Source organism: Piliocolobus tephrosceles, chromosome 16, assembly GCF_002776525.5.
Source record: "Piliocolobus tephrosceles isolate RC106 chromosome 16, ASM277652v3, whole genome shotgun sequence".
NCBI classification, from domain to species: Eukaryota; Metazoa; Chordata; class Mammalia; order Primates; family Cercopithecidae; genus Piliocolobus; species Piliocolobus tephrosceles.
Genome location: NC_045449.1, coordinates 6982046 through 7002159, shown reverse-complemented (window position 1 = coordinate 7002159; position 20114 = coordinate 6982046). Strand labels below are relative to the sequence as shown.

Genomic DNA, 20114 nt, shown 5'->3' with positions numbered 1-20114 from the left:
TTCCGCTGACCTAGGGGGATCTCCAAGCGTCTCTCGTCTCCCCCAAACTCCTTAATCCCGCCCGTCCGAACTAGAGTCTAGTCCTCCGACGGGGTGATGGGATAGGATGGGACAGAAGAGGAAGGGGCTTAAGTCACTGCAGCCAGAGGGATGGAGGTGGACTGAAGGGAGAGCTTCTCCGGTGGGGTTAGAAGAGAGAAGTAGGGAAAGAGAAATGTAAGGTAGATGGCAGAGGTAGAGGCACCGAAAGACAGACTCTAAGGTTCCTTATGAAATCTGTCTCGGCCAACACAAAAGGGAGGGCATGGTGGTGGGGGGGGGGAGGGGGCACCCAAGCTAGGGTGTGAGTGCCCTAAGTGTATTCTTCTGAGACATAAGCCATTTCACTAACTCTTGAAGCAGCTACAGTTTCCCAGTAGGAAGGCCCCGCCAGGTTCATTGCGCTTCCCTTAATAAAGCCTCTGAGACCTTCCTGAACGTTCCCTTCTGTCTCTGCTCTCTGTTACTTCCAGAGACCATGTGCCCAGGCAGATGGATTCCTCCCGGGCCTGAGAGGAACTGCAGGAATTCTCCTGCCTCTTACCGGTGAAACCCCAACTTCTCTAGCCCTAGGTCAGGAAGTTCCAAACAATTTCTACCCCTCTTTCTGCAATTCTCACTGGGGTGAGAGGAGGCCCCGGAGGAGAGAGAGGTGGGGTCAGCTTCTTTTTGAGCTGCTGGAGCCCTCTGTGAGGAGGCCCTCTTTGCTGGCTTCTCAGGAGAGTGTGGCTAGGTTCTGCCTGCCTATGGGGAGAGGGGGCCAGGCTGTGTGGAGCAAGATGGTGGCGGCGCTGGTGCCCTGGGACCTGGGGGAATGGGACAGCTGGTCGGTTCAGAGATGGCCTACTTTACTCACAGCTGGAATTTAGTGGGGAGAAGCAGCTCAACTCCAATCCTGGAGGATTAGGGAGATTAAAGTGAGAGAAGAGAGAGATGTCCCAGAGACCAAGAGGTGAAAAACAGGGGTCCTTGTGGAGGGGAGGTCTGGGATTGAAGTGGGGGGCTGGGGCTCAGGGATCCTTCTCCCCGAATCTTTCCATAGGGCTTGGGGTGAAGGGCACAGGCTGGGGAGATGAAGTGACAGTGTGTTCGTCTTCCTGTGTTGGCCTCTTCCCTGTCCCAATTCTCCTTGCATCACACTAGCTCCCAGGTCAGCCCTCTGGCTCCTGGCACCCCCACTACTGCGGTGGGCACCCCCCCTCCTCACAGTGCTGCATAGCGACCTCTTCCAGGCCTTGTTGGGTGAGTAGCCCGTTTTCTGAGGGACCTGGGCCTCCAAGAGCCGTCCGTTACCGAACTTCGGGGGCTGTTTGGGAGCCTGGAAATCATTTGGTCCAAGCTGGAGCCCCATGCAGGGTCATGCCTACGGTGTCCTCCATGAGTGTGGACCAGCCTTGGCTGAAAGGGCCCCTCCCTTGCCAGCCAGACAGCAGCGGGGATGACAGGGGTGATGTGTCTGCAGAGGCCTGGGATGGGGAGGTAACTCAGTTCTGTTCTGTGACAGACATCCTGGACTATTATGAGGCTTCCCTCTCAGAGAGTCAGGTAAGGAGGTGGGGGCAAGCGCCTTACTTCCTGAGGGGCAGGCAGGGCTGGAGGGGTGAGGCAAATATTGCTAATATTACATGGAAACTTGGGGGCCCTGCTGACAAAAGACTGAGTCGGTGGCCCAGGGACTTGGGGCACCGCGAATGCACTCTCTGTGGTCCTGTACCCCCTCTCCCTTTCTTCCTCCTTTTCTTTGGCTGCCTCAATTTCAGGCACTAAAGAGTCTAAGGCTTTTTAGGTTTTCCCCTGAGAAACCTGAGGGAGAACTAGGCCCCCAGGGATTGCCTCCTGTAGCCCCTCCCTCATACCTGACCCCCTACTGCCTGCCGTGGCCAACCTCCAGTATTCAAATAACCATGGGTGCTCCCAGCCCAACTATAGGTGCTTCCTTCTCTAAGAAATGAAATCCAGCCTCAATCGTCTTTGCTGTCATCGCTGGTGGCTGGCCAGGTCTCCATGTTTGCCTCAGGGCCTCTGTGCTTCTGCTTCTATCTCCTTTCCCATTATCCGGGTTCCTGCCAGCACGGAAGGAGTTAACTCTGCCAAGGCACCCCCCCATTCTGGCTCCTAGCTCCCTCCCTCCCTCCCCCTGCTTCCTCTCTCCTCCTCTCTCCCCTTCCCTCTTCGGCTCCACGGCTCCCTCGGCCGCTGCCGTTTCCAACCCCCCCACCCCACTCCCCCGCCACGGCCCCTAGCCCCTGGCCGTTTGGCAAGACCCCCCCCTACCCCGGGGCTCCCCGAAATCCAGTTCCCCTCCCCCACCCCAGCTCATGCCCCAGCCCCCGAACTCCGGGGCTGCCAGCCCCCGGTGCCCCCGCCCCTCCTGAGAATCGGGGTGTGCTCCCCAAGCCCCCTCCCCTCCACTGGGGAGCCCCTTTTAGGGCCCCCTTCCCTCCCCTCCCACGCTCCCCTCCCCTTCCCTTCTCCAACCCCCTCCTTCCCCTCTCACCCCTCCCCCCATCCTGGCCCCCCCTGCAAAAGTGGGGTGCGGAGGGGGGAGGGGTGAGAACCCACGGAGGGGAGGAACGAAACTCCGATGAAGTCAGAGCCCCTTACCCGCCGCCGCGGCCAGGCCCCCCAACATGGACTGTCTCTGTATAGTGACAACCAAGGTAAGCATGATGGGGGGGCTATAAACTGGGGGGAGGGCATGAGTTTGTGGGGAGGGGTTAGTAGGCCTTATCTGGGACTGGCGTCCCTGGAGTGGCAGCATCAGAAGTAAGATGTATTTGGGGGTCTTAATTTAGTTTTGGGGTTCACATCTGAGAAAATGCTGGATTTGGCCACAGGTGCCCCCTGGAGTGATCCCTTTGTACCTGTAGGGAAATGGAAAATTTAGGATACTCCATGGTTTGGGGGGCCTGGCAGGTTTCGGGGTTCACCAGCGCTGTTTGAGGGAGACTTATTTAAGGAGAAGCCTGGCTCACAAGGAAGTCCTGCTGGTGTATGTGGGAAGGTGGGCTATGCTGGGGGGGGGGGGGTTCCTCTTTCCTCCCCAGGGAAAAGCTGGCTTCCAAGGGCCTTGTCCAGTTTTGGGGGGCTCCTGGCATGGGGTAAAGGTTATTGGTTGTGAGTGCCTGACTGGTCTGGGGTGTTAGCTGGCAGGGAAGGGGTGGGCCTTCAGACTCTGGAACAAGCATCTCGTGGTGGCTGCATTTAGGGATGCTCTCTCAATTTGAGGGAACTGTTAATTTAGGGTTCAGTCATATAGAATGGAGGTAGTTAGAAGTTGTCAGAGGGCTGGGGCCCTGGCATGGGATTACCTGAGGGAATGGACCAGGTGAGGCAAGGATGTGGGGGCATTCCCACAGGAGGCAGAAGATTGCAGCAGCCGAGCTTGCCAGCCTCTGAGGAGGAGGATGAGAGGCTTAGGGAGAGAGGGGATTTGAGGAGGGGGACCGGGTAGGTGGTGCACAATTTGGGGGTGGCCCAAAGGCAGGTGCCCAGTGTCCCCATCTCCTCCCACACTGTATCTAGCCCTGGTCAAGAAAGAGGGAGAAGAGCAGATGGGGGGACTGTTCCAGATACCCCTGACGCTTGGGCTCAAGGTGGGGGAGGACACCAGGATTTAAGGGTCCCTGAGGACTTATGACCGAGGTTGCTGAGGTTACCGGGGTGAAAAGGTGTAGGAGGAGGGCAGGGCTGGCAGCGGTGGGGATCTGTGCAAGGGTGTCCCTCTGGTTGGAGCCTGGCAAAGGCAGGAGATCTTGGATGGAGCACAGGCGAGCTCCTGGTGGGATGCGGATACCTAGGCTCTGCTTGGAGACTCTGGGACTGGAGAGCTGGATGCCTGGTGTGTGGAGGGAGGCTTGGGCGGGTGGCAGGCAGCTGGGGGCTGGGGGGTGGGACAGGAAGTGGGGGCCGGGGGAGGCGGGGTCCGGGTGAGTCACAGGCTGGGGAGGGGGTTATATTTAGTGGGAACTGCAGCTTTTCATGGGAGGGAGCTGAGGACACACATGTTCCCTGCCACAAACTCACACATGTGTGTACACATGCATTGTGCACGTGTGAGGATGGTTGGAAGAGATTGGGGGCTGAGGACCTTTAGATTTGGAGCCCCCACACTCTCTCCACCAGGGCGACTTGCTTGTCCCTCATTCTGTGGGCTTCGGGCTTTCTCCCAGGCTGCCTCTTCCCCACATCCCTGTAGTTTTGGTGGATTTTTATGCCTCAGTTTCTCTGGCCTGGTTTCCTCTGCTCCTGCTGTCTCCTGCCCTTAGGCCTGCCAGTTGGCCTTAGGCTCCGTGGCTGTGGTCCCCTGTATCCAGGTGTAAATAGAAAGCCCGCTGGAATGTGTGGGCTCTGCTTCCAACACGTGAACACACAAATGGGAGCGAGGGTGAGGGGCTTGCCTGCACTGGCAGCTATTCTGGGTGGGTGGGTGGCCTTATTCCTTACCCACTCCAGACTCCTACTTCTTCCATGGTGCCCAGGGTTGAGCATCCCTGAAGGAAGGAGGCTTACAGAGCAGATCATGCATTTGGGGTTTACAGAGGCGTGGAGACCCAGGCTTGCCACATTCGTTGGCTGGAAAACTTGTCAGCTTCGGGATGACGGAGACTCCAACTCCCATAAGGCCCCGAGGCACAAGATCCCTCAATGTTAGAGGGTTGCTGCCCATGGCGATGTTGGGAGTTGTGGTTCATCTCTATCCAGGGCAGCCAGCGGAGGATAGCCCAAGAGGAGCCTGCAGGGGGCACATGGCTCCTGCTTCCCCAAATGCTGGATAGGGTAGGGAGTGCTCAGGCTTTGCGGTCGTGGAGCTCTCCAGCTCTGCCTGAGTCTTCCATCTTTCATTGCCTATATTTAGACTCCTGCCGCAGTAATTTAAGGAACATTTATTGAAAGCCTACTACGTGCTAGGCCCTGTGTTGTATGCAAACTCCACTCTACAGCGATCACTTTGCCTTTCTTGGTGCCTTTATCTCTGCCAGCATCTCTCGTCTCTGAGCATCTCTTTCTCCCACTCCGCCCCCGTCCCTCCCCCTTTCCCCGCGCTGCTGCCGCCGTTGCCATGGTAACCGGCGACGACTGAAGCTGCGTGGCGGACTGGAGGGCCGGGCGAGGGTGGCGGAGGGCGGAGCAGAACAAGTGGGGGTGGGGATACAGTGGGGGAAAGACTGAGGCTATTTGCCAGAGCCCCAGGAGCGAAGCGGTTAAACCCTCCGGGTGGTCCTTATTGGGCAAAGCTGAGATGCCGGGGGCGGGGCAGTGTGGCCGACGGCCTCATTCATTGGCCGGCAGGGGCGTGGCGGAGGGACAGTGTGGGCGAGGCAGGGGGGCCGAATGGGCGGGAAGTGGACCGAGGCGTGGCCTCCCGGGCAGGTGGGCGGAGTCTGGCTTACTCTATCGAGGGAGGCAGTAACCCTTGGAAAGGGGAGGAACCTTGGGGCTGGGTTACCTGATCGAAATGAGGGCGGGGCTGACCCGGGATGGGCGTGGCGTGGTCCCCCGTGCGTAAAGGAGACAGGGTTTAAGGAGCTATTGTCCAAGTAATTTCAGGGCGCGGGGGGTCTTTGGAAAGGAGAATCCGGGGGTTGGGAAGTCTGACGTCTCAATTTTCCTAAGATGGAGGTCTGTTCAGATTTCATCAGAGCACCCCTCCTACCTCAGCTCTGTGTTCCCAGGAGACGGTTGCTAGGCGACAGCAAAGTCCTTGATTGCTGCGTTGCCAGGCAACAGAGAAACGGAAAATGGAGGGAAAAGGGAAATGGGGGATGGGGAAGGGTCTTTATGGGCCATGGCGCCCACTGGTGGATAAGCAGGGCCTGTAAGTTTTCTATTCTATAAGGAATTTTGAGTCCAGCCCCTTCTGCACTGACTCCTTGGATCCTCTGGTGATCCAAGCCTTCCCACCAGATATGAAACTAGGACATTGGGGATCATCTTGGGGGCGCATGTAACAGATGCCGATCAACGGGGTCAATCTCGCTTGGGTGAGATTCTAGGGAAGTCGTCATTTCTACCATGTGTGAGCATTTTATAGAAGTCAGCCGATTTGAGGAGACCCCTCACTGGGTTTTAAGAGCTGGAAAGGTGGGCCTTCAATGGGAGAACTGGGCGTTCAATTGGAAGAGAGGCTTTCAGGTTAAGTTGTTTGGGAGAAAATGGAAATCTCTGAAGAGAACTGAAGGAGAGAACATGGGAGTGTTCTGGCCGACTTGTGGGTAATTGCAAATTGCCGGCCATATCTTTGGTGTGTGTTTTTTGGTGTGTGTTTTTTGAGGCCTGAGTGTGGAGAAGATATATTTTGGAGCAATCTTCCGACAAAGTTGGAATTCAGAATCGTGGAGATGTTCTGGGTAGCCAGAAAAGGGTGTAATCTATGAACCTCAGGGGTAAAGAAAAGGAGAGAAGGGGACGGGTGCGGTGGCTCACACCTGTAATCCCAGCACTTTGGGAGCCCGAGGCGTGCGGATCATGTGAGGTCAGGAGTTCCAGACCAGCCTGGCCAACATGGCGAAACCCCGTCTCTACTAAAAATACAAAACATTAGTCGGGTGTGGTGGCGTGCGCCTGTAATCCCAGCTACCCGGGAGGTTGAGGTAGGAGAATCACTCGAACCCGGGAGCCAGATGTTGCTGTAAGCCGAGATCACACTATTGCACTCCAGGCTGAGCGACAGAGCAAGAATCTGTCTCAAGAAAAGAAAGAAAGACAAAAAAAAAAAAAAAAAAAAAAAAGAAAGAAAGAAAAGGAAAATACTTTTAATTAATTAATTAATTTATTTTTGAGACCGAGTCTCACTCTGTCGCCCAGGCTAGAGTGCAGTGGCGCGATCTCGGCTCACTGCAATCTCTGCTGCCCAGGTTCAAGCGATTCTCCTGCCTCGGCCTGCCGAGTAGCTGGGATTACGTGCACCTGCCACCGCACCCGGCTAATTTTTGTAGTTTTAGTAGAGATGGGGTTTCACCATGTTGGCCAGGCTTGTCTTGAACTCCTGACCTCGTGATCAACCTGCCTTGGCCTCCCAAAGTGCTGGGATTGCAGGCATGAGCCACCGCGCCCGGCCAAATTTCTTTTTTTTTTTTAAGAGATGGGATCTCACTGTGTTGCCCAAGCTGGTGTTGAGCACCTGGCCTCCAGCGATCCTCCCGCCTAAATTTCTTTTTATAAGGGTTTTGGAAAAAAATGACGAGATTGCAATTGAATTTGGAGGGTCTGCTTTAAAGTAGATTAAATATTTCCTGAAATTGGGTTCTGGTGTGGAATTGGAGACTGGCACATTAGGAAGTCATGAGTATCTTACTAGATTCGGGGGTTTGGACAGGGGATCCCAAACAAATTGGAGGACTTGTTATTTGGATATTTATATTAGAGCAAGAGTAATATTTGCACTAACTGCAAGGTCCCTGTTAGTGGATTGGGGGATAGATGTGATATGGAAAGGGATGATTTAGCATATACTAATTTGGGGGCACAACAAGGATCTGTGGGTTCTTTAAAGTTTTGAAGAATCATGGGCTGCCTATCAGGTGGGGCTGGACTGCAGGGAGAACTATGCTGGTTAGAATAGGAGATGCCTTGGAATCTGAGATTGGGGGGTTTGGTGGGAGAAGCAGTGTAGATTCCTTGGGGTTTCTTGTGAGAGAAGTGCTGTTTGCTTCCCTGGACTCTGCGAGTCCAGTAATGACGAGATGTCCAGTGAGGTTTTGGAATGGTTAGGGGTCTCGCGATGTTGGGGTTGGGGCATTAGATGGGATGGAATAAGGAGTCCCTGAGAACTAGAGAGAGAAACTGGCAAATTTAAGTCTGTCTCTATTTGTAGAGGGGTCGGAATAGAAGTACAGTGGAAAGTGAAGTCCACAGAGAAACAGCATGAACCAGGGGAGTTGGTGGCTAAGAGGGTCTCCCCTCACCCCTCTCTCTCCCAACGTGACGCTCTCCCTTACTGCGCAGGCGCCGTTCCCCCCCCCCTCCGGCCGCAGCCTCCTGTCGCCGCGGCCGCCGCAGCCCCCGCCCCTCTGCCCCTCCCCCTCCCCCAACCCCGGGACCCTTGATATCCCACCCACCCCCTTCCCTCAGTCTCCCTCCCCTTCTCCATGTCGGCTCGGAACAGATTCGCCTCCATGTGTCTCTGCGTGGTACGTGCCGCGATATGGGCTCCGGCCCCGCTCCCCTCTTCCCGGACCCCCGCAAATATCAGGGTGCAAGCTTCAAGCGCTGTCGCTCTTCCTTCTGCTTGGTGCGGGGTCTCTGGGTTGCAACTTCTTGCGGACAGGCGCTGTGGGTCGCCCCTCTTCTCATTCACTTTGACTCACACCCCTATGTTTTGGGGGTGCAAGCCTCGGTTCCAGGTCATTCTGTGCAACTGGGGCTCCGGTGAGGAGGGGGCCAAAGGGGAAGGAACAACAGCGACTCCGTCCGTGACCCCCATTCCCCAGGCCTTTTACTTGTCTTAAACCCTAATATATTGGGGGTGCAGACATGTCCCAGTAGCATCTGAGTTGTCGTGGGTTAGGGCCCTGAGTCTCAGTAGGATAAAGGGGGGGGTCCTCCTTTCCCGTCCTACTTTAATTGCCCTGTAATCCAGGACTGAGAGGTGCTGATCCGCCACCTCCCCAGCCCCCAGTATGCAGTTTCAGAGTTACTCTCCCCCCCCCCGACCCCTCCAGACGTTTCCCCACCCCCCACATGTACGTCGAAAATTTCCAGAGACTGAACCTAGTCCCTAACCTCTTCCAGCCACATTCTGGAAACCCTGGTACTCATTTCTTGTTCCCCATTTGCCCCATGTTGCCTCCCAATCCTGAGGAGCCTTTTCCTCAGTGCCAGACACCACCCTCCCTCCATGGGGGTGGGGCAGGGAGAGATACTGGGGGTTCGCTGAGCTATAAGTTTACCTTCATTTCCTCCCTAGAATAAAAGATGAAATGGCCCTCCTCATGTTTCCATTTTCTTTGGGTGCACGCTGATATTTCCTTCTCAGATTCAGGAATTTTCTCTCTGAGGTGGAGTGAAGATGGAGGGGCACTGGACTCAAACCCTCCCCCAGACTCCAAAACTTGGAGCTTTGGTCCTAATTTACCTTGCAGGGAACCGGAGGCCTTGTGAAGAAAGAGTGGGTAGCAGAGAGTGGCTTCCACCCCTTCCCCCCCCAGGTCTCTTCAATTCTGGGGCTTGCCCCTCAGCTTGTGCACTGCCCAGCTAGAGGACCACCTTCTCAGGATGTGGAATGAACAGTCTCTGTCGATTCATAGAACTCCTTCCTTCAAGACAGCTCAACCTTGGAGCAGGGCTATTTTGTGTGTTCTGTTTTCCTTCTCTACTTTTTGTGCCCATCGGATTGAAATCTGGAGTTCAGGATTCCCTCTCCAAGTCTGTGGCCCAGAGAATAGGCTCAATCTTGCTAAGCCCCTGTTTTCCTTCTTTAAGACTCTTTAAATATATCAGGATGCTTCTTGATTCGCGTTGTCTCTGTCTTCTGGGTTTGAGAGTTTTCGTACTGACAGGACCACTTCCCTTCTCCCATTCTTTTATTGTACCCTTACTCTACAGCCAGAGTTGTGTTATATTCTCAGCCTTGATTCGTCATCCTTAACATTTTCAGAATCATACTCTAGGATTGGCCATTGACCTTGATAAGCTTCCTCCTGTTTGATCTCGCAGCTGCTGCCCTCTAAGTATTGGGGCACTCTCAGCCTCTCAGAAACTTTTGGGAGGGAAATTCTGCTCTCTCTCTCTCTCTCTCTCTCTTTTGTTTTGGAGATGGAGTCTCTCTCTGTCGCCAGGCTGGAGTGCAGTGGCATGATCTCGGCTCATTGCAACCTCCGCTTCCCAGGTTCAAGCGATTCTCCTGCCTCAGCCTTCCATGTAGCTGGGATTACAGCCATGCGCCACCACGCCCAGCTAATTTTTGTATTTTTAGTAGAGATGGGGTTTCACCATGTTGGCCAGGCCGGTCTCTGACCTCAGGTGATCTACCCACCTCGGCATCCCAAAGTGTTGGGATTACAGGCATCAGCCTCTGCTCCTGGCCTCTCTGTCTTTTTGAGACAGGGTCTTACTCTGTCGCCCAGGCTGGAGTGCAGTGGTGTGATCATGGCTCACTGCAGCCTCCACCTCTTGGGCTCAAGCAATCCTCCCACCTCAGGTTCCTGAGTTGGTACTACAGGTGTGCATCACCATGCCTGGCTCATTTCTGTATTTTTTTGTAGACGGGGTTTCACCGTGTTGCCCAGGGTGGTCTCCAACTCCTGGACTCAAGCAGTCTGCCCGCCTCAGCCTCCCAAAGTGCTGGGATTACCGTGCCTTCTCTTTTTACCCATGTGTGCTTAGCGGTGCATTCTGTCTTCTTCAGTCCTTGAGGGAGCCCTGCATATGATACCTTCCCCTTCCTGAACCTGAAGCTTGGAGGGTCTGTCTCTGTAGAGGCCTGTTCCAGAGGAGAGGAGCAGGAGAGGGCAGAGGCGGACATGGAATGGCCCAGGCAGAATTGCTGTCTTCTTCTGCTGTCTCCATGTGCCCTTTTCCTCCTTCTCTGGCCCCCAGTTAATCTCATTTTACTGTTGTCCCTATTAAGCTAGCACAGGAGGCCCTTGGGATGGCAGCTGATTAACTGGGCAGGGAGTCAGGGGCCATGTTGGACCTTTCACCCCAAAAGACCAGAGGGAGACCAGGAATTCACTCTGAGGCTCAGCATGCTACCCTCCTCCCCAGCCAGGGAGGCTGGCACCCATTCTTGCCCCTGTCCTGAGCCCTGCTGTCTCTCTTCTTCTCCTTCCTCCCCCAGCCCATGCCCTTCTAGCATATCCGGATTAGCTGGCTGGGCTGTGGGCTGTTGTAGGGGTAGCGCCAGACTCCCAGGGCCCCTCTGTTGACTGCTTGGAAACCAGCAAGGGCAGTAAACTGGACAGGCTTAGCCTTGTCCTATCTCGGGGGCTGATGCCAAGTACCTTCTGGTGGAAGGGGCTGACTTCAGTCTTTGCCTAAGGAGTGCAAGGTAAAGGACAGCCAATCACCTGTAGGGTAGAGGCTGCAATGGGGAGACTGAGGCCATGGAGGTGCGGTGCGGGGAGGATGCCATGCGGAGTAGGAGCAGCCAGAGGGGTAGGGGAGGGGAGGCTAGAACAAGAGTGAGTCTGAGATGGTGAGAGAAGCAAGAAAGTTGGGGAATGGATGCAGAGAATGGAGGTATGAGTGTCAGGAGCTAGAGCTCTGAGAAGCTGGAGGGACCCGAAGATGAAGGTGGCAGGGAAAGGGGTGAAGACACAGATGCCAGAGGGGCTATGCCCACCAGAAGGCCAGTGTCCCAGGATGTGAGGAGTAGGAGTTGGGGGATGGGATTAGGACCTGGGATTGACTGGGACCTGGAATTGATGAGAGGTGCTGAGGCCCTGGCGGGAGAGGGGGCTGTCTGGAGAGTGGAGAGAGGGGAGCCAATGGGCTAGAGGAGAGGGAGGGGGAGGAGCTGGTCAGGCCCCAAGGCCTTCCGCACTGCACTGGCTGGGGGAAGAGGAGGCGGCCAGGGCGGCCAGCCTGGAGCCTGAGGCACTAGGCTGGCCCCAGTGACACCTCCGTTCCCATCCCCAGAAATACCGCTACCAAGATGAAGACACGCCCCCTCTGGAGCACAGCCCGGCCCACCTCCCCAACCAGGTAAACGCCCCCGAGCTGGTGCACGTGGCGGAGAGGAACTTGTCCCACCTCGAGGCTGGCCACGGGGTCGTGGGCCACGCCCACCTCTCCCCCTTCAAGGTAGGAGACCCTGGTGGCCCCCTCCCCAGTGCGGCCCTCGGAGCCTCGGAGCTGCAGCAATCCCCAAGGGCCGGTAGGGTGAGAGAGAGCCGTGGGGGGGTGGGGGGGATGCTGGAACTGGGGGTGGGGGTTTGGGACGTGGGCTCCTGGGGCCTGGGGGAGGGGGCGTTTGGGGGGCTGGAAACACCTTGTCCCACAGAGGAGAAACAGGCCAGGCCAATGGGAGTGGATGTCGAGCCTAAAGCAAGAATGTGTGTGTGCACACGTGCCTGTGCCTGTGTGCGTGTGCTGTGTGTGTGTGTGCCGGCGCGTGTGTGCACGCGTGCGTGCCTGTGCGTGCGCTGTATGCATGTGTGTGCGTGCGCTGTATGCGTGTCTGTTGAGGTGTGTGCATCCCCCAGGAAGCCCCCCACGCCTGGGACCTCCTCATTCCTTCACACCCCCAACCTCTGTTTCCATTTTCTGTGTCCAGAGCTCTGTTCCAAGCGCCTGCTGCCCTCATTTGCTCTTGTCCCTTCCCGGCCTCCTCCCCCTACCTCTGCCTCTGGGCCTGGTTCGCCCTGTCCCTGAGTCTCCAGCCCTTTCCATCTGTCTGGCCTGAGACTTCACACGGTGGGGCCTTGCTGCCTCGTCCCCTGCCCCAGCCTTTGCTCCACTCCTAAGCTCTGTCCCCGCTCTGCAGCCTTTCCTCCCTGCTGGCTGACTGGCTGGCTCTTGATGCTGTCTCTCTCTTCCTCCCACGCATTCTCCTCTCCCTCTCCCTGATCCCCAGCTCAGGCCGCTGCGGCCTGATCAGTCCTTTCCCTCATCAGTCCTCTCCCTCCATCAGCCAAGTCCCCTTTCCCATGTTCCCTCTTGCCTATTCATCTTCACCTTCTCTCTTTTCCTCCTCCCCTCTGTCATCCTCTTGGGTTCTCCCTTCTGCATATCTTCTTTCTGTCCCCCTCTGCCCCCTCCATCATCCCCCACCACCTGTTTCCCTTTCTCCTCTCTGCTCACGGCGTCCTCCTCTCTCCGGCCCCGGGAGGCCTGTGTTTCTGGGAACTTCCATCCTCCAGTCCACTTTCCATCTTCCCCTCCCTCCGTCTCCTTTTCTGGGGACACAGGATGGGGAGGACTGGAGAGCACCAGGCAAGCTGTGAGATTGTGGGGACACCATGGGGTCAGGGTGGGGATTCTAGGATGTTGTGGGATGCTCTGGGAAGGGGGAAGTTGCTGACATTTCACCAAGAAGATGGATGGGGAGGAGGTCTCTGAGCCTAGGGAGCGGGCAAGCAGGTTCTGGAGTGAGAACTGGCAAGACAGGAGTTAGGGAACAGGAAGGTAAGAGGTCCTGGGTCAGGGGCCGGATAGGGATAAGACTGTGAAATCAGGGCGGTGAATGGAGCTGACAGAGCAAGGAAAGGAAGGCCCTGGAGACAGGGATGGTACAGAGTGTTTGTGTGAATTCTGTGGATGCTAGGAGTGAGGGAAAGAAGACTAGAGATGCTTTTTGTAAGGCAGGGCCATTAAATCCCTGAGCAGGGGGAAGAGGAGGTAGGGAGCCTGAGGGGTGGTAGTTAGTACAAAGCTGCTGTGGATCAAAGCTTAGGAGCAGGAGAGGGTGGAGGGAGAGAGTGTTGGAGGCCATAAGCATGGGGTGGAGGTCTCAGGACAAGGCCTCACCTGGGGAACAAGAGAAGCCCCAATTTTCAGAAGAGAGGGGGAGTTGATTAAGAAGTGTAAGATTGTCACTTGAGAATAATCTTGAGGGTATGAAGGCAGGGTAAGGGAGAATGATGATACACTCTGGGGAAGCAGAAATTGAGATGGAGTAGCTGGGTGGGGTGGCATGTGCCTGTAGCTACACAGGAGGCTGAGGTGGGAGGACTGCTTGAGCCCAGGAGTTCAAGGCAGCAGTGAGCTATGATCACACCACTGCGCTCCAGCCTGGGTGACGCAGCGAGACCTTGTCTCGGGAAAGAAAGAAAAAAAGAAATTGGGATGGAGGATGAGGCCACGACATTGGTAAGGGATGGGGCTGGAGGGTGCAATAGGGCCAGGGCAGCGGATGGAGACTGGAGGCTGGAGGCTAGGGTTGGAAGATGGATGTTGAAGAGCGAGACAGGGATGGAGATGGAGCGTGTGGGATGCGGGCAGAGATAGGGATGGGAAGCAAATGAATGTCGTAGTGGATGAAGGTGGGTGTGCTGGGAAGGAGGTTCCAGGATAGGGATGGGATGGGGATTGAGGATAGGCTATGGGATGGAGGATGAACACGTGGATGAGATTTTGGCAGTCAGTGCCTGTTGGTTGGACAACAGCATTTGCTGAGATGTGAAGGGTTGGAGGGTGGTGTTAATCGATTGATGGGTGTGAAATCTATGATACAGCTTGAAAATGGTTGGTAGTTTGTAGGCTTGGGAAATAGCAGTAGGAGAGGGGAGGGACCCCTTTGGACCGGGAGAGCGGGAAGGAGACTAGGGATTCCTTGCGCTTGGGCTACTGCAAATACATGTTTCTTTAAGGAGGAAGTAGGTTGGGGACCCCGGAAGGAGGCTCTTGGCGGCCTCCCCCCATTGCCATAGAGACGTGGCTTCGGTTGCCCTGGCAATTGGGGAAGCCCCTAGGACCGGCCTAAAGCTGGCCCCGCCTGGGAGTCTAGAGACCAGGCGATTGACGTCAGGGACCTGGGCACGCCCCACTTTAACCCCTTCCCGAATGCAGTTGGGGGAGGGAATAGATGAGCGGGATAGGACCCGGATGTCTTTCACCACTCCCCCTTCCTGACGTCCTTTGCACTGCGTAGGGTGAGGGGCGTAGGGGAGCGAGGAAGGCAGGTTATTCAGAATGCGCTGCGCCCACAAACCTCTTCAGCCCGGCCTCCTCTCGGCCTGGCTAACGCTGGGCGGGGCCCAGGGCAGGAGAGGCGGGGCTAGCGGAAACCTTCTGCGCTCAGGAGTTTGGTCGGCCCCAGGCCACGCCCCACCCCCCTGTTGTCCTGACGACAGGGCCTCCTGGAGGTGGGTCTCCCCGGGTCTTGGCGGGTCCTAGATACCGTTGCTAGGCAACACGGTCCCTAGAGGAAGGGGTGGATTGGACGTCTGGTTGGTGAGACCAAGGGAGGGGTCTGCAGCTGGGGGAACCCCGGATTCCCGGGGTGCAGGGTTTAGGACAAATGTGTGTGAAGGTGAGGGACAAGTCTAGGGGAGGGTTATGAAAATATCTGGGTAGATATGGGGGATTGGGGGGGATGGGGCAGGAAGTGGGGACCAGGACCCGGTGGACATGATCCCTGGGTTGTCCATGTGTAGCACATAAGGCATGTAACACCCTGTAGTGTTACATCCGGTGAGAAGCTCCCTTCCCCCAAGCCTACCCCCCTCTCCCCACTCTTTGCCATCTGCTGCTCCCCTCTCCGTCTGGCTGTCTCCCTTCCCGCTTCTCCTACACCTCCTTCCACATGCAGGGGGCCCCGGGCTGGGCAGAGTTAGATCCGTGTGCGTGTGCATCTGTGCGTGTGTGTGTGCGTGCGCATGTGCACGCGTGTGCGTGTGTGTGTGATGTGGATTGAGACTGGGCCCTTGAGCAGCTCTCAGCGTGGCAGAGTGGGCTTGGCTAAGAGGTGAAAGGGTAGCCACGCTGATGGGACCCTCCGTTACGGGCTCCCTCTCGAGTCAAGGCTCAGGTGGCTTTTTGTCTCTTGTTTCCCCAAACAGGCCAATTCTCCCCCTGTGATTGTCAACACAGATACCCTAGAAGCCCCAGGATATGTGAGTTGTTTAGATTTTGGGGCTGGGGCCATTGCAGAAGGAAGGAGGGAGTCAGGGAGGGCAGCAGATGACGGGCAGGTTGTGCGGCAGGAATATCTGTCTCACTGCTTTTGTGTTTCTGTCCCGTGCTGGAGTTGCAGGTGAACGGGACCGAGGGGGAGATGGAATACGAGGAAATCACATTGGAAAGGGTGAGCAGGCTCCTCCATTGGCAGTCTCCTTGCCCCCTCATCTGTACCTTTCTTTCTGCCCATGTGGTCTGCGTGGCCAGCCCCTCACCCTATCCCTTCCTGCTCTGGCTGCTCCAAGCCATTTCCCACCCCACTTGCCTTGCCAGACTTGGGCAGTGAGGGGAGCTGACCCTCTTCCCCTCCTTCGCCCAGGGTAACTCAGGTCTGGGCTTCAGCATCGCAGGTGGCACTGACAACCCACACATCGGTGACGACCCGTCCATTTTCATCACCAAGATCATACCTGGTGGGGCTGCGGCCCAGGATGGCCGCCTCAGGTGAGGAGAGGATACAGGGGTTAGGATGCTTGGTCCCTGGAGAGGGAGGGCCAGGGCAGCAGGAAGCTCTTGACTCAGGCCCACCTTGCTGCTCCCAGGGTCAACGACAGCATCCTGTTTGTAAATGAAGTCGACGTGCGCGAGGTGACCCACTCGGCAGCGGTGGAGGCCCTCAAAGAGGCAGGCTCCATCGTTCGCCTCTATGTCATGCGCCGGAAGCCCCCAGCTGAGAAGGTCATGGAGATCAAGCTCATCAAGGGGCCTAAAGGTAGTAACTCATTTTGTTCCCACCCCCATCCCAACTGTCCTGTGCCCCCAAGCCTGCTTCCTGGGCACCTGGGCACCCACCTCTGGCCTCCCCTCCATCCAGGTCTTGGCTTCAGCATCGCAGGGGGCGTAGGGAACCAGCACATCCCAGGAGATAATAGCATCTATGTAACAAAGATCATCGAAGGGGGTGCTGCCCACAAGGATGGGAGGTTGCAGATTGGAGACAAGATCCTGGCGGTGAGGACCCCATCTAGCCCATTTTCTAGCCCAAATCTGGGTCTCACCTACTAGCCCTGGCAGGCACAAGTTCATCACTTCATCCCAGTGCATCTGTCTTGGGCCATTTGTGGCTTTGTCTGAGCTTTGCTTTCCTTGACTCCAGGTCAACAGTGTGGGGCTAGAGGACGTCATGCATGAAGATGCTGTGGCAGCCCTGAAGAACACGTATGATGTTGTCTACCTAAAGGTGGCCAAGCCCAGCAATGCCTACCTGAGTGACAGCTATGCTCCCCCAGACATCACAACCTGTGAGAGCCCTTCAAACGCCAAAGCTCCCCATGACCCATCCCATTTAACCCATGACATGCAGTCCCATGACATCCCTGTAGCTGTCCCTCTTCAGATATTCCCCATGAAATACCCACAACCTCTGACCCTTGCTCTTGTCAGAGAAGTGATGGAAAATCAATTACCATAAAAGAACTAGAAAAGATCGTCAATGATCTCTCCCATGGAAGGCACAAAACCTGGTTGGTTTTATGGCTAATTTTATGAAATGCTCAAGGAATAGATAATTATTCTGCTCTTCCAGGGTATAGGAAAAGATAAAAAGATTTCACATTTCATGTTATAAGTTAAGTTCAAATGGTCACAAGGATAACGTAAAATAAGGACAGTATAGATGTGTTTTGCTTATGAATAGAGATAAAAGAGTTAATAATAATATAGTAGCAAGCCAAACATGGCAGCATGTTAAGGGAATAACATAGGGTTTGTTTCAGAAAACTAAAGATGGCTCAATATTAGGAAATCTCTTAATATGATTCATATATTAAAACGTTAAGGGAGGCCAAGTGTGGTGGTTCATGCTTGTAATCCCAGCACTTGGGAGGCCAAGGTGGGAGGATTTGAGACCAACTAGGGATTTGAGACCTAGGAATTTGAGATCAGCCTAGGCAACATAGCGAGATCCTGTCTCTACAAAAAATAAAAATAATTAGCACGTGCCTATACTCCTTGCTACTTGGGAGGCTGAGGCTGGAGGATCGCTTGAACCGAGAAGTTGGAAGCTACAGTGAGCCAATGATTGTGCCACTGCCCACCAGACTGGTGACAGAGCGAGAGGAGAAAACGATACGATCATCTCAGATAGACGTGAGAAAGGCATTTGCTGAAATTCACCATCTCTTTTGGATGAAAGCTTTTAGTAAACTAGGAACAGAGGAATTTTCCTTAAGATGGTGAAGACTAGTTGTCAGGAACCGGTAATGAACATTTTATAATGATACAATTTTAGCAGTGTGTCCATTAACTTATTTTTACATTTAATTTTAATTTTTATTTTGTTCTTGAAATGGAGTTTTGCTCTTGTTGCCCAGGCTGGAGTGCAGTGGTGCAGTCTCGGCTCTCAGCAACCTCTGCCTCCCAGGTTCAAGTGTTTCCACTGCCCCAGCCTCCCGAGTAGCTGGGATTACAGGCACCCACCATCACGCCTGGCTAATTTTTTTTTTTTTTTTTTTTTTGAGACGGAGTTTCGCTTTTGTTGCCCAGGTGCAATCTTGGCTCACTGCAATCTCCGTCTCCCAGGTTCAAGCGATTCTCCTGCCTCAGCCTCCCGAGTAACTGGGATTACAGGCATGTGCCACCACCCCAGCTAATTTTGTGTGTGTATATATATACGTATGTATTTTTTTTTTTTTAAAGACAGAATCTTGCTCTGTCGCCCAGGCTGGAGTGCAGTGGCGCAATCTTGGCTCACTGCAAGCTCCGCCTCCTGGGTTCATGCCATTCTCCTGCCACAGCTTCCCAAGTAGCCGAGACTACAGGTGCCCGGCACCACACCTGGCTAAATTTTTGTATTTTTAGTAGAGACGGGGTTTCACCATGTTAGCCAGGGTGGTTTTGATCTCCTGACCTCATGGCCCACCAGCCTTGGCCTCCCGAAGTGCTGGGATTACAGGCTTGAGCCACCGTGCCCAGCCTCCGTTAACTTACGAAGAAGGCAAGGATGCCTCTTCCCACTGCTGTTATCCTTCATTGCTTTACAGCAGGGTTTCTCAGTGTTACTCCTGGCATTTTTGGACCCAATAACTATCCATTGTGGGGGGTTGTTCTGTGCCTTGTGGGATATTAAGCAGCATTCCTGGCCTCTGTCTATCATATGACAGTGGTACTCCTCCCCCTCAGTCATAACAATAAAAAATGTTGTGACAGAATTGCCCCAGCGAAATTATGGTAGTTGAGAATCACTACTTTAGAGATTTCAGGCAGTGTAACAAGACAAGAAGAATAGTTACATTTGGAAGGGAAAAAAAAAAGTTATCTTTGTTTGTAAATTATACTACTGTGCATCTAGATCAAAATTTAAGTGAATTAATTGAATACATATGGGAAGTTAAAATGTGGCTATTTGTTGGCTGGGCATGGTGGCTCAGTCCTGTAATCCCAGCACTTTGGGAGGCTGAGGTGGTTGGATCACCTGAGGTCAGGAGTTTGAGAACAGCCTGGCCAACATGGAGAAACCCTGTCTCTATTAAAACTACAAAAAAAATTAGCTGGGTGTGGTGGCGGGCGCCTGTAATACCAGCTAATCCTGAGGCTGAGACAGGAGAATCACCTGACACTGGGAGGCAGAGGTTGTGGTGAGCCAAGATCGCGCCACCGCACTCTAGCCTGGGTGACAAAGTGAGACTCCATCTCCAAAAGAAAAGAAAAAAAAAAAAAACAAAAATTTGCTGGGTGTGGTGCGCATGCCTGTAATCCCAGCTACTCGGGAGACTGAGGCAGAGAATTGCTTGAACCCGGGAGGTGGAAGTTGCTGTGAGCTGAGATGGCATCACTGCACTCTAGCCTGGGCAACAGAGTGAGACTCCTTCTCAAAAACAAAAAACAACAAAACAGGCCAGGCGCGGTGGCTCACGTCTGTAATCCCAGCACTTTGGGAGGCCGAGATGGGTGGATTGCCTGAGGTTGGGAGTTCGAGACCAGCCTGACCAACATGGAGAAGCCCTGTCTCTACTAAAAATACAAAATTAGCCAGGCATGGTGGCGCATGCCTGTAATCCCAGCTACTCAGGAGGCTGAGGCAGGAGAATTGCTTGAACCTGGGAGGCGGAGGTTGCGGTGAGCTGAGATCATGCCATTGCACTCCAGCCTAGGCAACAAGAGCAAAACTCTGTCTCAAAAAAAAAAAAAAAAAAAAGGAATGTGGCTATTTGTAAGATAAATAACAGGAATTAGTAACTTCCCAGCAAAAAGAAGATGTAGTGAATAAAAAGACCCCTTTTGCCATAGAAAAAAATTCTATAAAATTATTAGAAATAGAAACTTGGGCCGGGCTCGGTGGCTCAAGCCTGTAATCCCAGCACTTTGGGAGGCCGAGACGGGCGGATCACGAGGTCAGGAGATCGAGACCATCCTGGCTAACACGGTGAAATCCCGTCTCTACTAAAAAAAATACAAGAAAAAAAAAAAAAAAAACTAGCCGGGCGAGGTGGCGGGCACCTGTAGTCCCAGCTACTCCGGAGGCTGAGGCAGGAGAATGGCGTAAACCCGGGAGGCGGAGCTTGCAGTGAGCTGAG

The 20114-nt window shown here is 54.5% G+C and overlaps 1 protein-coding gene across 8 annotated transcripts in view; it reads left to right on the top strand.

Annotated features, from left to right (window-relative positions):
- Positions 1 to 2083: 2083 nt before the first annotated feature.
- Positions 2084 to 20114, top strand: part of DLG4 (discs large MAGUK scaffold protein 4) — a 28604-nt gene continuing 10573 nt past the window's right edge. For 2 of the 8 annotated variants that reach the window (XR_003309786.1, XM_026456313.1), the window contains exons 1-8: positions 2084 to 2699; positions 11620 to 11784; positions 15483 to 15536; positions 15668 to 15727; positions 15920 to 16044; positions 16143 to 16312; positions 16415 to 16551; positions 16697 to 16841. Coding sequence is in view for 7 of the 8 variants with exons in the window: in XM_026456313.1 (XP_026312098.1) it covers positions 2670 to 2699; positions 11620 to 11784; positions 15483 to 15536; positions 15668 to 15727; positions 15920 to 16044; positions 16143 to 16312; positions 16415 to 16551; positions 16697 to 16841 (886 nt within the window). In the remaining variant the exon portion in view is untranslated. The other 6 variants (XM_026456314.1, XM_026456316.2, XM_026456315.1 and 3 more) reach the window with 6 other exon arrangements.